Below are 18,521 nucleotides of genomic sequence, written 5' to 3'. Positions count from 1 at the left end.
AATCTGGTCACCTTAAGGCAGACCTGGGCAAAAGGCGGCCCGCGGGCCACATGCGGCCCGTGAGCGCCCCCTGTGTGGCCCGTGCTGGAATTGCAAAAAAAAAAAAAAAAAAAAATTACAGTGCACCTGAATGCAACATGCAAGGTACCCGCTGAATAAGTGTCCAAATGTTCATGTTATTCTGGGCAATACTCCACTTCTGTTATAACATTTCAGTCTGGTATGGAATATCTTTCAGTAATCTTTATGACTAAAAGGCTAAAAGTAATCTAATGTGTAAGAAATGACTGTTCTACATTGAAGTAAAAATGGAAATAATTAACTTGTTGGTTTTGGATTTATTTAGCTTCAAGAGTGCATTTTTGTTCGTGTGACCCTCAACACAGGCTTTGAGAATCCCGGGCCACTTACTGATACTTATGCTTAAATTAACACTCATATTCTGGTTTATTTAAAGAAAAACATTTTGGCTAGTGGAAATTCTAATTGGCTGGTAACTTTAAAATATAGCAGCCATATTGGCAGGTGGTCAAAAAAGTTAATGACATAGGAGTGAGTGAGAAAAGGATCAAATATTGGTGTTTAAGACTGAATAATGATATCACAACTGTTAATTTAAAATGAGGTATTCCTCTAAACCTGACTTCAAATGCCCCCAAAAAATTTGCGCCGGCGCCATTCGGCCCCCAACGCTCAGCAAAATCTGGCCCTCTGGAAGCGAGGACATTTTTTTGTAGCCCTCTCTATCATCAAAGTTCCTGGGGTACGGCATGACAATATTTGTTCGGCCCCCGGCAACAATCTGGGTTTCTCATGTGGCCCCCCATGAAAAATAATTGCCCACCCCTGCCTTAAGGTAATGTGCCCAGGTACCTTGTGCATTGGAGGTAACGCTCTCAGGTACCTTGTGCATTGGAGATAGCGCTCTCAGGTACCTTGTGCATTGGAGATAGCGCTCTCAGGTACCTTGTGCATTGGAGGTAACGCACCCAGGTACCTTGTGGATTCGAGGAAACATGCCCAGGTACCTTGTGCATTGGAGGTAACGCTCTCAGGTACCTTGTGCATTGGAGGTAACGCTCTCAGGTACCTTGTGCATTGGAGATAGCGCTCTCAGGTACCTTGTGCATTGGAGGTAACGCACCCAGGTACCTTTTCGTGCATTGGAGGTAACGCACCCAGGTACCTTGTGGATTCGAGGAAACATGCCCAGGTACCTTGTGCATTGGAGTTAACGCACCCAGGTACCTTGTCGTGCATTGGAGGTAACACACCCAGATACCTTGTGCATTGGAGATAACGCTCCCAGGTACCTTGTGCATTGGAGGTAACGTGCCCCATGCCCCCCAGTACCGTTGTGCGTATTATGGAACATGCCACGGGTGGACCGCTATACCGGCACTGTGGGCATTGGGTAGGTGGTCTTAGGGTTAGACATAGGGGGGAGGGATAGGGTTATTCATTTTGTAAGTGATCTTAAGGTTAGGGTTAGGCATTGGGTAGGTGGTCTATATATGGTGGGGGGGCTTAGGGTTAGGGGTCTCCGACTGGGTCCCCAAGCCAAAGCCCCTAACCCAAAACCAGGGAGAGATAGGGTCCCCTCATCCTTGAGCTGGACGGCGAGCCCGACGGCGTACTTGACCTTTGCCTGAAGCAATGCTATTGATACATGGTACTTTCTTTTAGTACCACCTCAGTCATAGAGTCTCTGAGCCTATCTCCTTGCTCTGGCTATTTACACAGTTTCACGGCATGACAGTTTCATGCGGCGTTGCTATGATGACCAGTTGTTGGAAAGGGGGGGGCATTGAGGGGTAGCCTACTATTTTCAGTGGAAAACCAACAGGTACCAAAAGCGACTATAGTATAGACTCTGGAGGTTGGGCCAGTACCTTGCAGTAGAAAATTGGAATTTTTTGAAATCACTCATTTTATCTTTTATACTTCAGTAGCCTTCAGTAGACTTTAATTGTATTGGCCAATTACCGAGCCATTTGCGAAGAGCGGTCAGAGGAATCTGGCTTTACTTTGTTTATGCATGTTATTATTATTATTATTATTATTATTATTATTATTATTGTTGTTGTGTTATAGTTTACCTCATGTCCTTGTAGAATTGCATGGGAAAGATCATTATGTAACAATGTTCTGTTTTGTACAAAGGTAGCTCATTAACGTTTCCTCCAAGTGCATTTTAAATGACATGCTTTTTACATTGATTTCAACACCAACAATTGTACTTCTACTTCAGTGAAATTCCGGTACAGAAACAGCACTTTGGCCTGAGCAGGATATTCCAGCCCAGGCAGCCGGAATACCTTTATGAAAACGACCCTTCCCCAGCTGCAGATGTGACAGAGTGACAAAGTGACATCTGTCCTCTCTGGAGGGAGACCCATCAGTTTTGCTGAGGTATTTTTAGCCATTGAAATGAACCCCGGGCTCCACCGGAGGCCTGAAAACAAGCTGGTCGCGGCATGGAGGAACATCTGTCCAACTCTACCAAAAGCAATCCCATCCATTTTACCCACTCGGGGTGAAACGAATCGAGTGCCTGAGCAGACTCCTAAATATGAGCATGGTAAATAACAAAACAAATAGGAGGATAGTGAAATATGCATGCAGTAATGTGCTGCTCCTCGTCTCGCTGTGTGTTGATGGGATTTCCAACAGTTGTTCTTCACTTTCACACAGTGCATTTTCATCTCGCTCCTATAATGTCAAACTCATTTGCTGGATGCCGTCTCTCCTCTCAAACATAGCAGCACAACAATTGAACATGCCACAGCAATGTATCAATTTAGATGCAGTAGTTCAATGAGATGCAGTGATGGATATCTCACCTCTTGATCTGCTATTGATTTTGCGTGGGTGTGTGCTTGCGTGGGCGTATGCCCTCATAGGCGTGTGTGCTTCCTTGACACCTCGCCAATTCTATCATGTGCACAATTCCAATGCGACTGCGATGTCAATTTGTTTTTTTATTGGATTTGCCATTAAGATCCGAAACATGTTTGGACAGGTGATACATCAGAAGATATATACCAAATGCAAAGCAGTAGGCCATTTCCATAATGTGGACAACGAATGTGCTTTTCCAGGTAAAACTAGGGCAAAACATGCTTGAGTTCAGAAAGTTTGATTCATCTAGGCTACTATTTTTTGAGGCTGGTGCTTTTCAATGGAAGTGTGAATTACCATCCAGCTTCATGGTCAGGCAGGGGTAGCATTTGCTCAGGTAGAAGAAGAAGTAACACTTTACAATAAGGGTATACTGTATTAATTAGGGGTTAGTTAATGCTTAACAATCAATAATAATGAACTAACTAACCAACCCAAAATTAACAGTAAACTCATGTATATAGTACTCATTTAATAATGGTGTCCATGTTAACCAAGTATTAGTTGATACATTATTTAATAGTTTAGGGTTTGTTAATAGTTAGGGTCAATAAGCATTAACTATAGGGTTTGTTAATGCTTATTAAGCATTATTTATTTATTTATTTATTTATTTATGATTATTTTTGTGGTAATTTTGCCTTTTTATTGGATAGGACACTAAAGGACGTAGGCAGACAGGAAAGGTTGGAATAGAGAGAGAGATGACATGCGGCAAAGGACCACGCGCACTAAATGCTGGGGCAAACCAGAAGCTTCCGTGATGCGCTGCTTCTGAGACGCTTCTGGTGTGGCCCAGCCGTAAGCCTTTGTGGTACGCGCTCTACCAAGTTAGCCACCGGGACGCCCCAATATTAAGCATTATTAGGCATTAACTAATCATTAATTAATGTAGCCTTATTGTAAAGTGTTACGACTTGAATATTCACAATGGTCAAAACAAAACAAAATTGCCAGACAAAACAAAATGTTATAGCACGAAATTCGGCACTCCCCATGTTTGAAGTCGAACCGACGGATGGTTCTCGAGATAAACCATTTTTTGTGTGTTTGCCAGTAGGTGGCGCTATGCTGAATTGCACACACTTCTGCACTGCAGTCCATCAGTACCCCCTAAGCGCACTCCCCAAGTTTGAAGTCGATCGGACAAATGGTTCTCAAGATAAACCGCTTTTTGTGTTTGCCAGTAGGTGGCGATATTCAGAGTCTGTGCGTGTGTGTGTGTGGGGGGGGGGGGCTTATCGGTCGGCCCGGCCGACGTCATGAAAGTGACATTTGTGACATAAAATGTGACACAAATCGTGACTGACAGACGTCCACCTAGGCAATTTGAGTCCTCGTGCTGTCTCTTCCCAAGCCGGAGTTCTTATTCAAAGGGGGAGCAGCGCCTGCATGATAATTCCAGCACTGACACGGGAAGGTTAGCAACAGCTTGTCAATCAGACAGCTGACTGCTCTGCTTTCCGCTGCTTTGTTCTTTCAGCTGACGTAAAAGGCACCTTCTGGGCTCATCTCTCACAAGTCCTTGAGAGCGCATGGAGGAGTCTTCTTCAGATGCTGCCGGTGCAAAGGGAATGGAAAACATAAAGCCCACCTGCTATAACGCCACAATGAGATGAAAGAAAGCCATGATGTCATTCGTCTCGTGATCTTATTGCAAGCAGAACTAATGACAGGGGGAAGACACGAGGTGGAGATAAGGAAATAACTGGGAAATTACAGTTGCCACACACCATCATTTATATCAGTCACAGGATAATGAGGGAAATCTCCATTCACTCACAACGTCATCTGCAGATTGATCAAGAATTTATGAATGCAAATTCAGGCTGCGAGCTCAGATTACCACGTGCATGAATTAACAGCCTGGATTGTCAAAACATGGGCGACATATACATCTACCCTATATAGGTTTGTGTCAGGCACAGCATGCTGTCCAACCACTCCAACTCAATTCCCTCCATTTGCACTTGAAAAGAAATGAAACATTCTGCACCATTGATTTTAATGGGCTTAGCCTTGGATTGTCTCCGTCTCAAGAAACAACAAAAATGTCCCAGACAGACAACATATTGATTAGTCATCCTTTGAAAATGCACAGTGAAAGAACAGAAGCGTCACAAAAGAACAAAAGCGTCACAAAGATTTTCCACACCTTTTTCTTTCTTTTTTCCATCAAAGCGACAAAGAAGCCAAAATGACTGACAGTACGGGGGCCACATGAAACTCGATGACATTTGGCTTCTGTGTTTTGCACAAAGGACTGGCAACTCCCTGCTGCTTCTGCACTGCATAGCTACTTCCTGCACAGCCCTCCCCTCCACTCCACTGCAGGCGCACAACATCACTGACTAATGCACAGAGAAACCGAGAGAGAAACATTGTAACTCTCATCATCATTTATATCCTCGTTTCAAACTCTTTGACACAGTAACGGGCTGCAGATGCCCAAGGTTTAAATCATTGATTTTGGAAGGAATAATATAGACCCTGAAGGATAAATAAATAGACTCTTTACAATGTTGTTTTGTGCGATTTGACATCAAGGAGATGCTGTAAATGTCAGGAGAGAGAATAACATCACGGCCGCTTTTTTTAAACTGTATCGGAAAAATGGGAAATCTATTGAACAATTGGGCGACTGCTTAAGGTTAAGGTTACACTTCTTAGGTTTTATTGATGTTGTCAGGCTGTGTCTGACTAGTAGCCAGGTCTTTATTAATATCAACACGACACCCACGCACTCTCAGCATTCTGTCCTGGAGAGGATACTGCCAACACTTTCCAGTCGGTTAAAAGTTGGTTTCGAAATGCAAAGGGTATCAAAAAGAGCATCGCTTCATGTTGGAGCGCAGCCGAAACATGATCTGGCACGTAAGCACGTACGCGTGTCACAGAGAACACAAGTACCGGAGGCCTTTTCACTCAAATATCACCCTCCACCACAGCAACGTCTTAGGGGCCAGAGGTGACAGATTATCAATAACCCTATTATATGGCCTGTCAGGAGATATGACAGAGAGCTCTGCCACCATGTCAGACCACAACAACCTGAAAACACATCTTGTTATTCGTCTTCGCCGTTAACAGCCGCCCGACGCCGGTGTTTGATGGTGTTGCATGTTAACACTGCAGGCTTTAGCAGTCTCCAGATGGCTTTAGCTCTCATAGTTGCCTGTGGATAAGCTGCGATATGCATAGTGACTTTTCTCGCCATTGCACATTGGAAGAAGAAAGGTGAGATCATGTGTGAAATGGTACTGTAGGTGCGAAAGTGCCACCGCTAACATGTGAAGAACTCGAAATAGTGTTTTAATCCCATGCCCATAGGCAGCCCCTGGAATCCTGTGAAGCAAACAACAGCAAATCTGAGAAAAACAAAATAGAAACCTCTTCTCACAAAACACAATTAATTGAAGGTGTTTGGGGGTTTAAAATGGTGTTATTCAGAGGGATAGCATGCCCAGAGCTATGCACTGTCGACACACCTCCTCCAGTTCTCCTGGACGATGCCATTAGACTCCATGCATCCAGATAGCAACAGTGCCATCTGCTGCCTAAACACAGAAGCGTAGCAGCAGCCCATCAGATCAGCCCTCTTCCCAGTCGCACACAAAAACCCTGAATGAGATATGAAGAAATTATCTAATTGAGCCGTTATGATGAGGGTGGTTAAATGAATGGTAATTACTTAGATTAGCCTTGTTGATTACTGTGACATCCCGTTCCCCCTCCTGGTATGGTTTGATATTGCGGGCTTATGGCTCCCATGGCGTTCGGCAGCAGCTCCAGCTCACCACGGCTGAGTGATGAACCTCGGCGCCAAATAACGTTTTCTCAGCTTCATCACCCATGTTGCTGCAGGGGCTTCTGAAAGCATCTTTCCCCGGGAAAAGTTCAACTTTTCAGCTCAACATTCATTATGCCGTTCTGCTCAACGCTGTCTTTTTATTTTTTTCCTCTGGAAGCTGTGACTTTTTGATGGAAGTATAAAGTTAGTGCTTTTTGAAAATAGTCTGCATGGGTGTCGGTTCCATATGGGATGGCAAAGCCCCTGCACCCAGTATCATTTGCCGCCACCATTTGTGGGGTCAAATTGGAACAACTGATGACTGATTTGTTGGTCTTTGGTCAATATGGAAACTAAGGGTAACCCTTTAGAATACAGCCCACAACATACAGGGTAAGTACAGGGTAACAAACACCTGTACTTACAAGGTAAGTACCATGTCCCTGTAGTTACTATGTAACTACGAGGTTAATTAAGGCTGCTTTAGAATACAGCCCATGCCCCTGTAGTTACCATGTAGTTACAGATGTTAAGATGAAGATGTTTTTTTTTGTAACGCTTTAGAATACAAAAAAACATCATCTTAACATAATGTAACTACATGGTAACTACAGGGATGCGGGCTGTATTCTAAAGCTGTGTTAATACCCCCACAGTTACATAGTAACTACATGGTAACTACAGGGATGCGGGCTGTATTCTAAAGCTGTGTTAATACCCCCACAGTTACATAGTAACTACATGGTAACTACAGGGATGCGGGCTGTATTCTAAAGCTGTGTTAATACCCCCCCAGTTACATAGTAACTACATGGTAACTACAGGGATGCGGGCTGTATTCTAAAGCAGTGTTAATACCCCCCCAGTTACATAGTAACTACATGGTAACTACAGGGATGCGGGCTGTATTCTAAAGCAGTGTTAATACCCCCACAGTTACATAGTAACTACATGGTAACTACTGTAGGAGCGCGGGCTGTATTCTAAAGCTGTGTTAATACCCCCACAGTTACATAGTAACTACATGGTAACTACCTGTAAGTACAGATTGTGTTACCCTGTATTTACCCAGTAAGCTCGGGCTGTATTCTAAAGTGTTACCAAACCAAGTCCCCAAATTAGTTCAGACAGAACATTGGTTCTGAAATCTTTTTGTTGCGGTCTTTTCTTAATCCTTCCTTTTCATTATCTCACTACTATAATAAGGTGGCCAGTGTTGTGCCAAAAAGTGATTGCTGTCAGATTCAAAATATTTAAAATGGTGAAGAAAATACGGGATTGGTTATAATCTAGGGCAGATAAAATAGTGCAGAGTCATAAGGATAATTGCAAAAGAGATCATTTCTTTATTTTACATATAACCTATCCGGAAATCATGTTTACAGTACAGTATTATAGTCTTTCCAAATGGCGGAAACAAGGACATGCCAAACACATATAAACATAGGGAACCATACTATATTGTTGTTATACATGTATGTTAATATATAGACATACCGGTATATAAACTTGACAATACAGTTTTTTTTTTTATCTTTTTTTTCTTCAGTTTTTCGGTTTTGTGTTAATACATGGACAATGTGAGACAAAGAAGAAAAGAAAAAATAATACAATACAGGCAATACAGGTTTAACAGGCCAGTAGCCTAATCACTTTCTGGCAGCTAATCACTTTTTGGCAGCTAATCACTTTTTGGCACAACATCGACGGCACGGGGCACAATTGCTCAACAGTTGAGCGTGCAACCTGGGCGTGCACTGTCTCGCACACGGCGCATGCGTGCGTTTCTAGTAACCATAATAACCACGAGATCAAGATTTAGACTCATTTAAACTGTTAGATGACTTGTTATTTTAGATTCAAGTAAAAAGTTGATGGATCGAGAGTCTGTTGAAGTAACTTTCAATCCCAACTTGCCTTAACAGAAACCGATTTCAAAGATGCTAGTGTGCATCATAAGATGTTAGTGTGCATCTTACTGTGTAGCATAAGATGTTAAACTCTGTTATGAAATATAATATGACCAAAAATTTACCAAAACTAACATCAGGCAACTGGGGTGTTTGATGACCCTTTTTTCTTCCCATTTGTAGTGATTTTTCTACTTTAACTATATTTAGTCAGCTAAGTAACATTTGTCTTGGTTTATTGATGGCACTTAATGTGTTGACTTTGATTTGGCTACAGCATTGTAAGGATGAGTGCATAGGCCGACTGTTTCAGTGAAATGATACAGGAATGCATGGTCTCCAGTTATTCATAAAGTCAATGTGAAATAATGTAATAATAATGAACAGGCATATAATTGTAATTTTCTTTTGCTGAAGGATACTGATAAACACTGAGGTTCCCCAGGTTTGAGCTCTGCACATGCTACAGTAGCCTAGATGTTGTCACAAGATGTGACATATCCACCCCACCACAGTGATTCTAATTTAGTATAGAAGCACCTCACATCTCTGACTGGCGCCCTCTTGGGAGAGCCTGGAACTATGTCAGATTGTAGTTTTAGTTTCACAAACATTTCTCAGAGGCAGAGCTGCCTTTTCGAGATGTCGAGCATTATTAGCTCCCTGGCAAACAAGAGACTGGTAATACCAGGTGAAAAGGGGGCTCTAGCTAACATTATTATGGCTTCGTTGCATTCTTTCCCCAGTCAGTACCAGAGGCTTCACAATATTAGCTACCTCCTCTCTTTAGACGACGTAGCCCGTGACTTTTCTTTTTCACTGGGTTGTTCTTTGGCTCCATAACCTCGCGTCACCAGGCTCTCTCAAAGGAGAGAAAGCCTGGTACCCATCATTACAGGCAGGAAGACCCGCCCCGTGTTCCGGTAGTCTTTCCGTTTGGTCCCCATAGAAGGATGGTTTTATATGCTGTTAGTTCATTTTATTCTTGTAGCTACATAGCTAGATAACGCACATCACATTTAGTTACATTACTATGACGCCCTGTTTTCAGAGCAAAATTGTTTTTTCGAGGGCCGTTCCCGGCGTTTCTGCCAGAACACCAAGTGTGTTTGCGCCGGATGATGTGGTGCTACGCTTTTGGCCCCACACTATTGGCTCCGTCAATTGAGATTGAACTCAACCAACGAGATGATTTCTACCTCTGCCTCTGAGAAACGTTTGTAGCACTAAAGCCCCACTCTGCAAAAAGGATTCCCCCCTCTACCCCCGTCTAGTGGTGCCCTGGATTCGAGCGTGTTACAGGAGTGTTACAGGAGCTTTGCCAACTTTCCTCCTTCTCCAGAGCCCCATATCCTCCCTCCATCTTCCATTAGTTCAATGTGACCGCACCAGGCTGCCATGCCTTGAATTATTCACACCGCCATTGTTCTGAGCAGCCCTCACCTATCAACAGATGCTCTTGGCAGTGGGAGTGCAAAGCACACGACCCCTTTTCAACCGCTGACAGCCAGTCTGGGCTCTGCTGTCTGCTAGCTGTGTGGCCCGAGTGTGATCATAACAGAGACGGAGAACAGCTACAACAGGTAAGAGTTGACTTCTTCAATGGCTATAGTTTTTTAGAGTAAGTTACAAGTGCTGTTTTCATGCTTTGCACAGTTGGCAAACAGCCATTCGCTTCAGCGGAGGAAATAAAAACATGTTAGCGATCTGTTGTCAATATCTGTGGAGGAGATGAGTAAAGCATCTGCCACACTCCTCGCACCTTTTTGATTTAATGAGCTTAAATGCAGAAGGTTTGCATGGATGTACATTAATTCAAAACTGGGAAACAGGAGGAGGCATCTGTGCAGGTCTATACAGTACTGTATTCAATTAAAGAAACTGAACGTGTATTATACTAAAGAAACTGAACGTGTATTATACTATAGAAACTGATGTATACATGGCAGTCAAATGCACAAAGGTATTTCAAGATGCTGTGTAACACATGCGCCTTTTCTCTTTCTGTCCCAGAGACATGCTTCGCTCCGCCTACTGGTGGCTTTTGTTCCAGTCTTCTTTCATGCCTCTATCTAGGGCAGTTAGAGCTTGTTGCAAGGGCTGTAACTGGTTCCCAGACGTAAAATATGTCAACTGCTCAGATGGGAATTTATCTACTCCTGTCAGCAACTTCCCATTCAACACAGAGTATTTGGACCTGTCCAGGAACCTCTTGACAGAGCTCCCTCCGGGCTCCTTTGGGGCTCTTTGGGGCCTGAGGGTGTTGCTGTTAAAAGAGAATAGCATCACTTCTGTGGCAGACAGAGCTTTCCTCAACCTCCAGAGCTTACAGAGGCTGGATCTGAGTCAGAACCACCTCTCTGCCCTGGGGGACGGCTTCTCTCTGGGCCTGGACTCCCTCACAGAGCTGTCCCTGGCCCACAACTACCTCACTGTCCTGGAGAGCAGAACTTTCCAGAACCTGGATAGTCTTATGAAGCTGGACTTGCACGGCAACCTCATCCAGCAGGTCCGACCCAGAGCCTTGTGCTGCATGGCAGCCTTGCGTCGGCTCCGCTTGGACGGAAACCGCCTCACCGCACTGCAGGTGGACTTCTTCTCCACGCTGCGCTCCCTGGAGTCGCTGGAGCTACGGGGCAACCAAATCAGCGCCATGGAGCCGGGGGTCTTCACTCCACTCTGTAACCTGGCACAGCTGGACCTGGCCTTCAACCAGCTGCCCAGGCTGCAGCTCAAGGCCTTTCTTAGCATGTGCACCTCCAGCGTGCATGTCCTTCTGGAAGGCAACCCCTGGCACTGTGACTGTGACCTGCAGAGGATCTTCAAGAAGCTGGACAGAATCCACCGACTAGTTCTGGACGACTACAAGAAGCTGAGGTGCAGCGCGCCTGCCGAGTTAAAGGGGAGCGTCATGGAGAACGTGCATGATCAACTTTGTATAGCCGAGACGGTGACTGTTCTTATCCTGAGCGTCACAGTGATGATAACAGTGCTAGGTGCCATCATCATGGGGGAAAGGGCAAAGAGAAGTGGTCCAGCAAAAGCCTGGACACAGGAAAGTGATACTGACTGTGATCATTAGGAGCTGTCCTCCATGACAGTATAATGCATGGCCTGTCAGACACACTGACAGCTAATCAGCTGTATATCAACAGATTACTATGATTTTGCTGTTTTTTCAAAGCCACCACTATATACTGTAATGTAGAATAGATTTACGGCAATACGTATTATACAAGGAAAATGTGTATGGCTTTCTTTTAAATGGGATCTCATGGGATAAATGTTCACAAAGTGAACACAAAGTAGGAAAAGAGCAAATTGATTAGGTTAATTTGGTCGTCTTTTAAATTATGTTTTTAGTTTTCTTATTTCCAGACATATGATGTTATGAAGTATGATGTTATTTTTACAGCCGAAACCGTCGGCAGGTAAAATAACCTATAATAAAATAATAATCATACTCTACTAATTTGTCTGGAAATGAGAAAACTAAAAACATAGAAAAAGAGCCGTCTGCACAACTCCCACTCTGTGCAGCTGAAGCAGTGGGGAGTTGTTGGCTTGTGTTGCCACTAGTAGCTGGTGAGCTGCTTCCCCACTCACCCTATTATGGCTGTCTCTTTGTAAAGTGATCATTGACATCCTTATGGGAGAAGAGGGCAGTTTGTAAAGCACAAAGGTGCGGTCGATCGTCAACATCCCACCATGCATATTTCATGCCATTATATAACTTCCTTTCAACTCAAATAACAATTAGTGCTGCGCCAGTGACTTTGACATGAGAGCATAACGAACGATAAGTGGGAGAGTGTGACCTCATATGACCCATACGTGGCAGTGCAAAATGCTCATGAACATGAGTAACTAGTTTATTGGTGGTTGTTTTTTTACAATACAGTCATTCGTTAGAGTTGATTGTAGGCGTACTTTATCATTTGTAGCCCATGAATGATGTGAATTCCAGGCCAGTACACAGAAAGAGGTTAATTACAAAGTAGTTTTTTGTTCTTGCAACAAGTTCATTGACCTTTCCCCCGCCCTGCAAGCCTTGTGGTTGTTTTAACGATGTTCTTATTAGACGGATGTTAGTCTGGTGCTACATGTGAATTATTTATTTTGTTCCACTTCAGGCTACATGCTTTATCATCATGCCCCATATCCCTGTTACCAACTGGTGGTGGAAGGCAGACATCCAGCATGCCCCCCCTGCTCTATTACCTCTTGGACTGCGGTCAAAGTAATTCATGTTGCTAAACCAGAGGAGATTAGCTTTAACGGCTTTGGCTATTGTTTGTTCTGGTTCTGGGGTAGACATCATATACAAATTGAATTAACAATTTATTAACTTGGAGTACCCAATGACAATGAGATGTTTATAATATCAATAAATTTAGCTACCTCGTCCATTCAGTGAAATATAGACTGTATATGTGAGTATTATTGCAAAGACCTGTCGGTGTTGGTTGAGCATAAATGTATCACCTTGATGATAATTCTGGTTTATTCCATGTACCTTACATTCAAGGTTGATGCATTGAACTTCAGTTCACAGTAGAGGGCACTATGAATAAACCACACACCAGTGGTCATGCCAGAATGGAACATCTTTCTGTACTGATTCTTCCTTGGCTGCACTACAATTAAACACCACCGGAGGGAAGTAGATGGTTATTTTCTGACATGATATTACCTTGACTGTAAAGCTGATACATGTTTAAGACTACTGACTAAAGACACAGATAATAAAGCCCCCCCCCCCCCCACCAAAAGAGGGAGGAGGAGGAGGAAGAGGAAGAAGAAGAAGAAGAAACAGAAGATAGCTGATTATTGCTTGTTAACTTTCCACTTTTGCATTTGTTGAGCTTTTGCACTTCACTCTCTCTTCTGTTGCTCTGGGTTACTTTTAATGCACTGAACAACGTATTCTGTTAAAGTGTCATTTGTTTCAGAGAAAATATCTATTTAAATTGTATTATTGCTAACATAATAATAATAACAATGATAATAATGATAATGATACAGTATTTATATAGGCCTTTTCTAGAACTCAAAGTTGCTTAACACTACACACTGAGGGGTGGTGTTAGTGAGACAACAGAGAGACAAACAGTGGACAAACATAACAGACACAGACGTTAGTGAGACAAAAGAGACAAACATAACAGACACAGACGTTAGTGAGACAACAGAGAGACAAACATAACAGACACAGACGTTAGTGAGACAACAGAGAGACAAACGGTGGACAAACATAACACAGACACAGATGTTAGTGAGACATTAGAGAGACAAACAGTGGATAAACATAACACAGACATACTGTAGAAGGATGGATGGAGGCAGGGAGGCTAAGAGAAGAGATGGGTCTTGAGGCAGGATTGAAAAACTATGAGGGACTCAGAGTCTCTGATGTCTTGAGGGAGGGACGTTCCAGAGCCTGGGAGCTGGCCTGGAGAAGACTCTGTCCCCAAATTCATTATGTAATGACTTTGTTGTAGCTGTCTCGAAATTGAATGCCCCCAAAGCAGTTTATTTTTCACTAATACAGCGGTACCATGTAACTACATATGAACTACAGTTGAATAGACTCACTCCACTTTACAGGTCTGGTACCATGTAACTACATATGAACTACAGTTGAATAGACTCACTCCACTTTACAGGTCCGGTACCATGTAACTACATATGAACTACAGTTGAATAGACTCACACTCACTCCACTTTACAGGTCTGGTACCATGTAACTACATGAACTACAGTTGAACAGACTCACTCCATTTTACAGGTTCGTTACAATGTAACTACATTATAACTATTGGCAATTACTGTGTAATTACATTTGGTGTTCATGTGTCATTACAAATAGTTCATATAATGGGTACCTGTAAAATAAAGGGTTATCCAGTATAGATATAATTAGTGTAAAGCAGTGTCCCTTATGGCATAACAAAGTCCGGCTGGCAGGCACCAGCTGAAGATTGTTATCACTGTAATAATGGCTGATAGCTTTAGGTGGGATAGCTTTCACCGGCATTCACCTGATTAATCAATTTATTAGAAAGAACACGTGATCGTAGCATGGTGTACACAGTGTGTATGACTGCAGCTGAAACGGCATTCTGTACACAGTGTGTATAGACTGCAGCTGAAACTGCATCTCATTATAATCCAGATCAATTAACTTAATGAAGAGCTTTCAGATTGAATAAACTCCAAAATGTCAACCGACAATTACAAGCCCATATCTGGGGGAGTCTGTGTGGACTGGAGTGGACATTGGTTTGACTAACGCTCAGTCCACTTAAAGGCATGAAATATGAATTATTTCTGCAGTGAGAAAGGCCCTCATTCATTTAGACAGCGACCCGACTCAGCAGAATCGAAACTAAACAAATTGAGTTCCCCTCTTTCAGTCCAAAGGGTCAAAGAAGCGACGGGTGGGGTGAGAGCAACACTCTCCACGAAGCCTGCTGGCCAAACTCATTATAATTAAGCGGTATAATTCTCCTTGTGCAGTGACACTCTGAGCCAGCAGAGTGTCTCAGCACTTTGCCAACTCAATTCACAGAAGAGCCACAGCCTCGATAAACGACTGACACTTGAGCACTACGGGTCATCTCTCTAGCCCTGTCTTCACTGTCGGCTATACTGTACCACACACATCTAACACTGAAAAGTAATTTAGGTTGAGTTATGTTTATAGCCCTTATCACACAGGCATGTGTCAAAAAAGGGCTTTACATAGCATCATCACAGTATACATCATATATCTACACACAAGATAGGTTACACTTACATAAACACAACATAGACATACGACACAATTTACTAGATTGCATTGTGATCCTACCCAAACACAGCATATATCTTTAGACTGTGGGAGGAAACCCAGGCAAACACGACGGGGAGAACATGCAAACTCCACACAGAAAGGACCGGGGTGGAGATACGAACCCACGACCTACTTGCTGTGAGGCGACAGTGCTAACCACTGAGCCACCATCTATTATTGAGTCCTAAAAAACTATATATATATATATATATATATATATATACACTGTATATATATGCCACTGGGGTGAGATTTCCCAAAGCAGTTTCACTTGTTTAAGTCAGAGTGAGGCAGATCACTGCACTACTATCATGAACATGATGTGATGTGAACTTGTAATGCTGCACAGCCCAATACACTGCACGGGTATTCTGCTAGAGAACTTAGCTTGTTCAGGGCACGCCAAGCTTGTTCACCGACTTCCAGGGCGATTTTCTTTGACTGTTGCTTTTAGGAGTGTAAACATTCAAAGAAGCATAACTTCTTGTTCTTATTTCCAGAGTTAAATGCATGACACACCATTCAAAAGCTTACAATCTGCACTTTCATCATCTGTAAAGGGGAAAAAACTGAAAAATGACCTTGGCCCTGTCACAATGTGTGAATATAGATGATGGTTCACATGAACAGAAGGCCACGCACTAATGCGAGCCAGCAGTTTGACACATTCCTGTTCTGTGCTGGGTTGTCATTGTAATCACTCTATATCGCCTCATTCATCTCTCCTTCATCCTCATGTCTCTCTGTGGGAATCCTCTCCGTCTCTGTAAATCCCACAATGCAACTGACACTCCAATTACACTGTCACTGTCGCCATGGTGACACGGCTCTCTTTGTTGTTGTTATGGGGGTGCTAATAGCGTGGCGAGCCTCTGGGAGCAGTTTAACAGACACATCAGTGGGTGAGCTGCTGTTTGGAGGATTGGTTAGGCTGCCGTGGAAAAACAGGGTTCAGCGCCCCCTACTGGTGGTATTAGTGAGTAAACAGGCTGGCAGCCCAAACAGGAAGTGATGCATTTTTACATTCCAGGATTGTTGGAAATAAGTAGAAGAAGTGAGTAGTTGTGGCCAAAGATGGAAACAAAACAACAACAAGGATTTAATGGATTTGCCACAGAAAAAATGACACATGCTCCACCTTCTGGTCAAAATGTATGAACTTGAACAACCCTCCCCCAATGCTTGAAACAAATCAAGCAAGATTCTCACAGTAATGTCTCTTCACGGCCGATCAATATAGTGACAGACACAGATCAATATAGTGACAGAAGACAGATCCAGCAAGAACACAGTGATGGAACAGAAATAGGAAAACATTTTGGACTTGACAGCTGTAATAGATAGTTGGCATATTCTACTACTTGCAGAAATATGGAAATAAGTTAGTGCATAACCTTAGGGACAAAATGTGGAATGGCATTTTCCCCACACTCCCATGCTTTGTCTGTTGATCACAGATCTTTAGAATAACAATATTTGCTGTATGTGATGTGTGTGTGTGTGTGTTGCACCTGTGATATACATGAATTTATGTTGTTAAATAAGTCTACAAATACAGCAGCAATTGAAAATTCTAAAACATATTGTGTGCTGTTACTGTCCCACATAACCTGACATGTTGTGATGACCCTCCCACTCTCCTGTCTCTGGGACTTGCATGAGCCTGGTGGGGTCATCGTTAAAGGAGAATTCCGTGCTTTTTTACACCCTGGACCTTATTTCCAGCATTAAATATGATGTTTATGTCACCCTGACAACTTTGGTTTGATTAGCATCAGCAGAAACGATCATCAGTTTGAACTGCAACCTAAAAACAAGGATCTGAAATGATTGTATTTATGTCTAGTCAAAAGCTTATTTTCCGACGCACAGCTGCTCATTATGCTTATTATATAATAGAGAGAACATGAATTAGCGATATAACGTACCTCCGTGCTGCTGACAGCCTGCTCTGTTTGCAGTCCGCACCCGGGCCCCCTATCATAAGCTTTAAATAGCTTCTTTGGGGTGACCCTTTCATGCATCCAATTACTGTAAATATATGTATGCAGCATGTACTGTATTCCATGTTATGATGTGTGAAATAAACTAAACTAAACTAAAAAAACAAAACAAACATAGATAGCACCTCCCGCTTTATCTCCCGCTGCTCTTTGTAATGACGTTATATTCCATACGAGCGGCAATTTAATTCAAATGAATCGTCCATAATCTTGAAATCAGATCATATCTATAGGCTATGTCGCTAGGCTGCTACACAACAAACTGAGTCAACTTTGACCCGGATGTGCTTTTCTTCTTCTTCTTCTTCTTCTGCGCTTCTCTTCTTCTTCTGTTACCAAACAGAAGAAGAAGAGAAGCACAGAAGAAGAAAAGAAAGACGAGAAATGTGCCCAGCATAATTGATGCTGTCGCTGATACATCGCACACATGACCGAGACACTAGAGGCAGACATGTGTGGCAGACTAAATATACAGTAGCAGGTTACAATACAGAGATTTCAAGCAAAACGCTTTCTCTGAATGTAGCGCTGATCCCTGCTGTTTAGGACACACTTTCCATTTGAAGTCCTGATGTGTCTCTTCCTGTGTGGAGAAATTAAGATCTAACACCAGAATTTCAGTTTAGTAAACAGAGTGAACGGTGTCTCAATAGGGGGTATGGCATGGGATGGCATGGGATGCTCTTCTCTGTTGCAGCTCAATATACTTGTGATTTAGGCTGTTGAGATTGTTCAAGTTCAGCTTGAAAAACATCAGATTTTCTTCTGTTTTCTGCCTTTCTGAGGGTTACTGTGGGTTAGGGTTAGGGTTACTGTAGGTTATTCTAATCTAATAGGTCACGTCTTGTCCCACTGTAACATTTTGATGGACAGTGAAGGAGGCACAGTTGGCATCTCAATAGCAGAACATACAGTATTCCCTCTGGAACTGAAAGGCCAACCGATTAGAATGTCATGCAAAGCTTTAAATGACTTTTTTCACTGTCACAAAGCAGGAAATGGTAAAGGAACTTTGTAGTGTCAAATGTAAATGCCCCCAAAACCACAGTTGCGGGCGAATGAGGCGATGTCCTTTCATGATC

At 42.9% G+C, this 18,521-nt stretch overlaps 1 protein-coding gene across 1 annotated transcript; it reads left to right on the top strand.

Moving 5' to 3' along the window:
* Positions 1 to 1,373: 1,373 nt before the first annotated feature.
* On the top strand, positions 1,374 to 11,683 carry LOC310780462 (uncharacterized protein; the record flags this gene model as incomplete). Its single annotated transcript, XM_083641043.1, has 2 exons — positions 1,374 to 1,414; positions 10,615 to 11,683. 2 exons carry the CDS (start codon positions 1,374 to 1,376, stop codon positions 11,681 to 11,683), a joined length of 1,110 nt encoding a protein of 369 aa, XP_083497169.1.
* Between the last annotated feature and the right edge of the window lie 6,838 nt (positions 11,684 to 18,521).

Source organism: Poromitra crassiceps, assembly GCF_964638095.1.
Source record: "Poromitra crassiceps genome assembly, chromosome: 8".
NCBI classification, from domain to species: domain Eukaryota; kingdom Metazoa; phylum Chordata; class Actinopteri; order Beryciformes; family Melamphaidae; genus Poromitra; species Poromitra crassiceps.
This window is presented reverse-complemented; position numbering and strand designations above follow the sequence as displayed.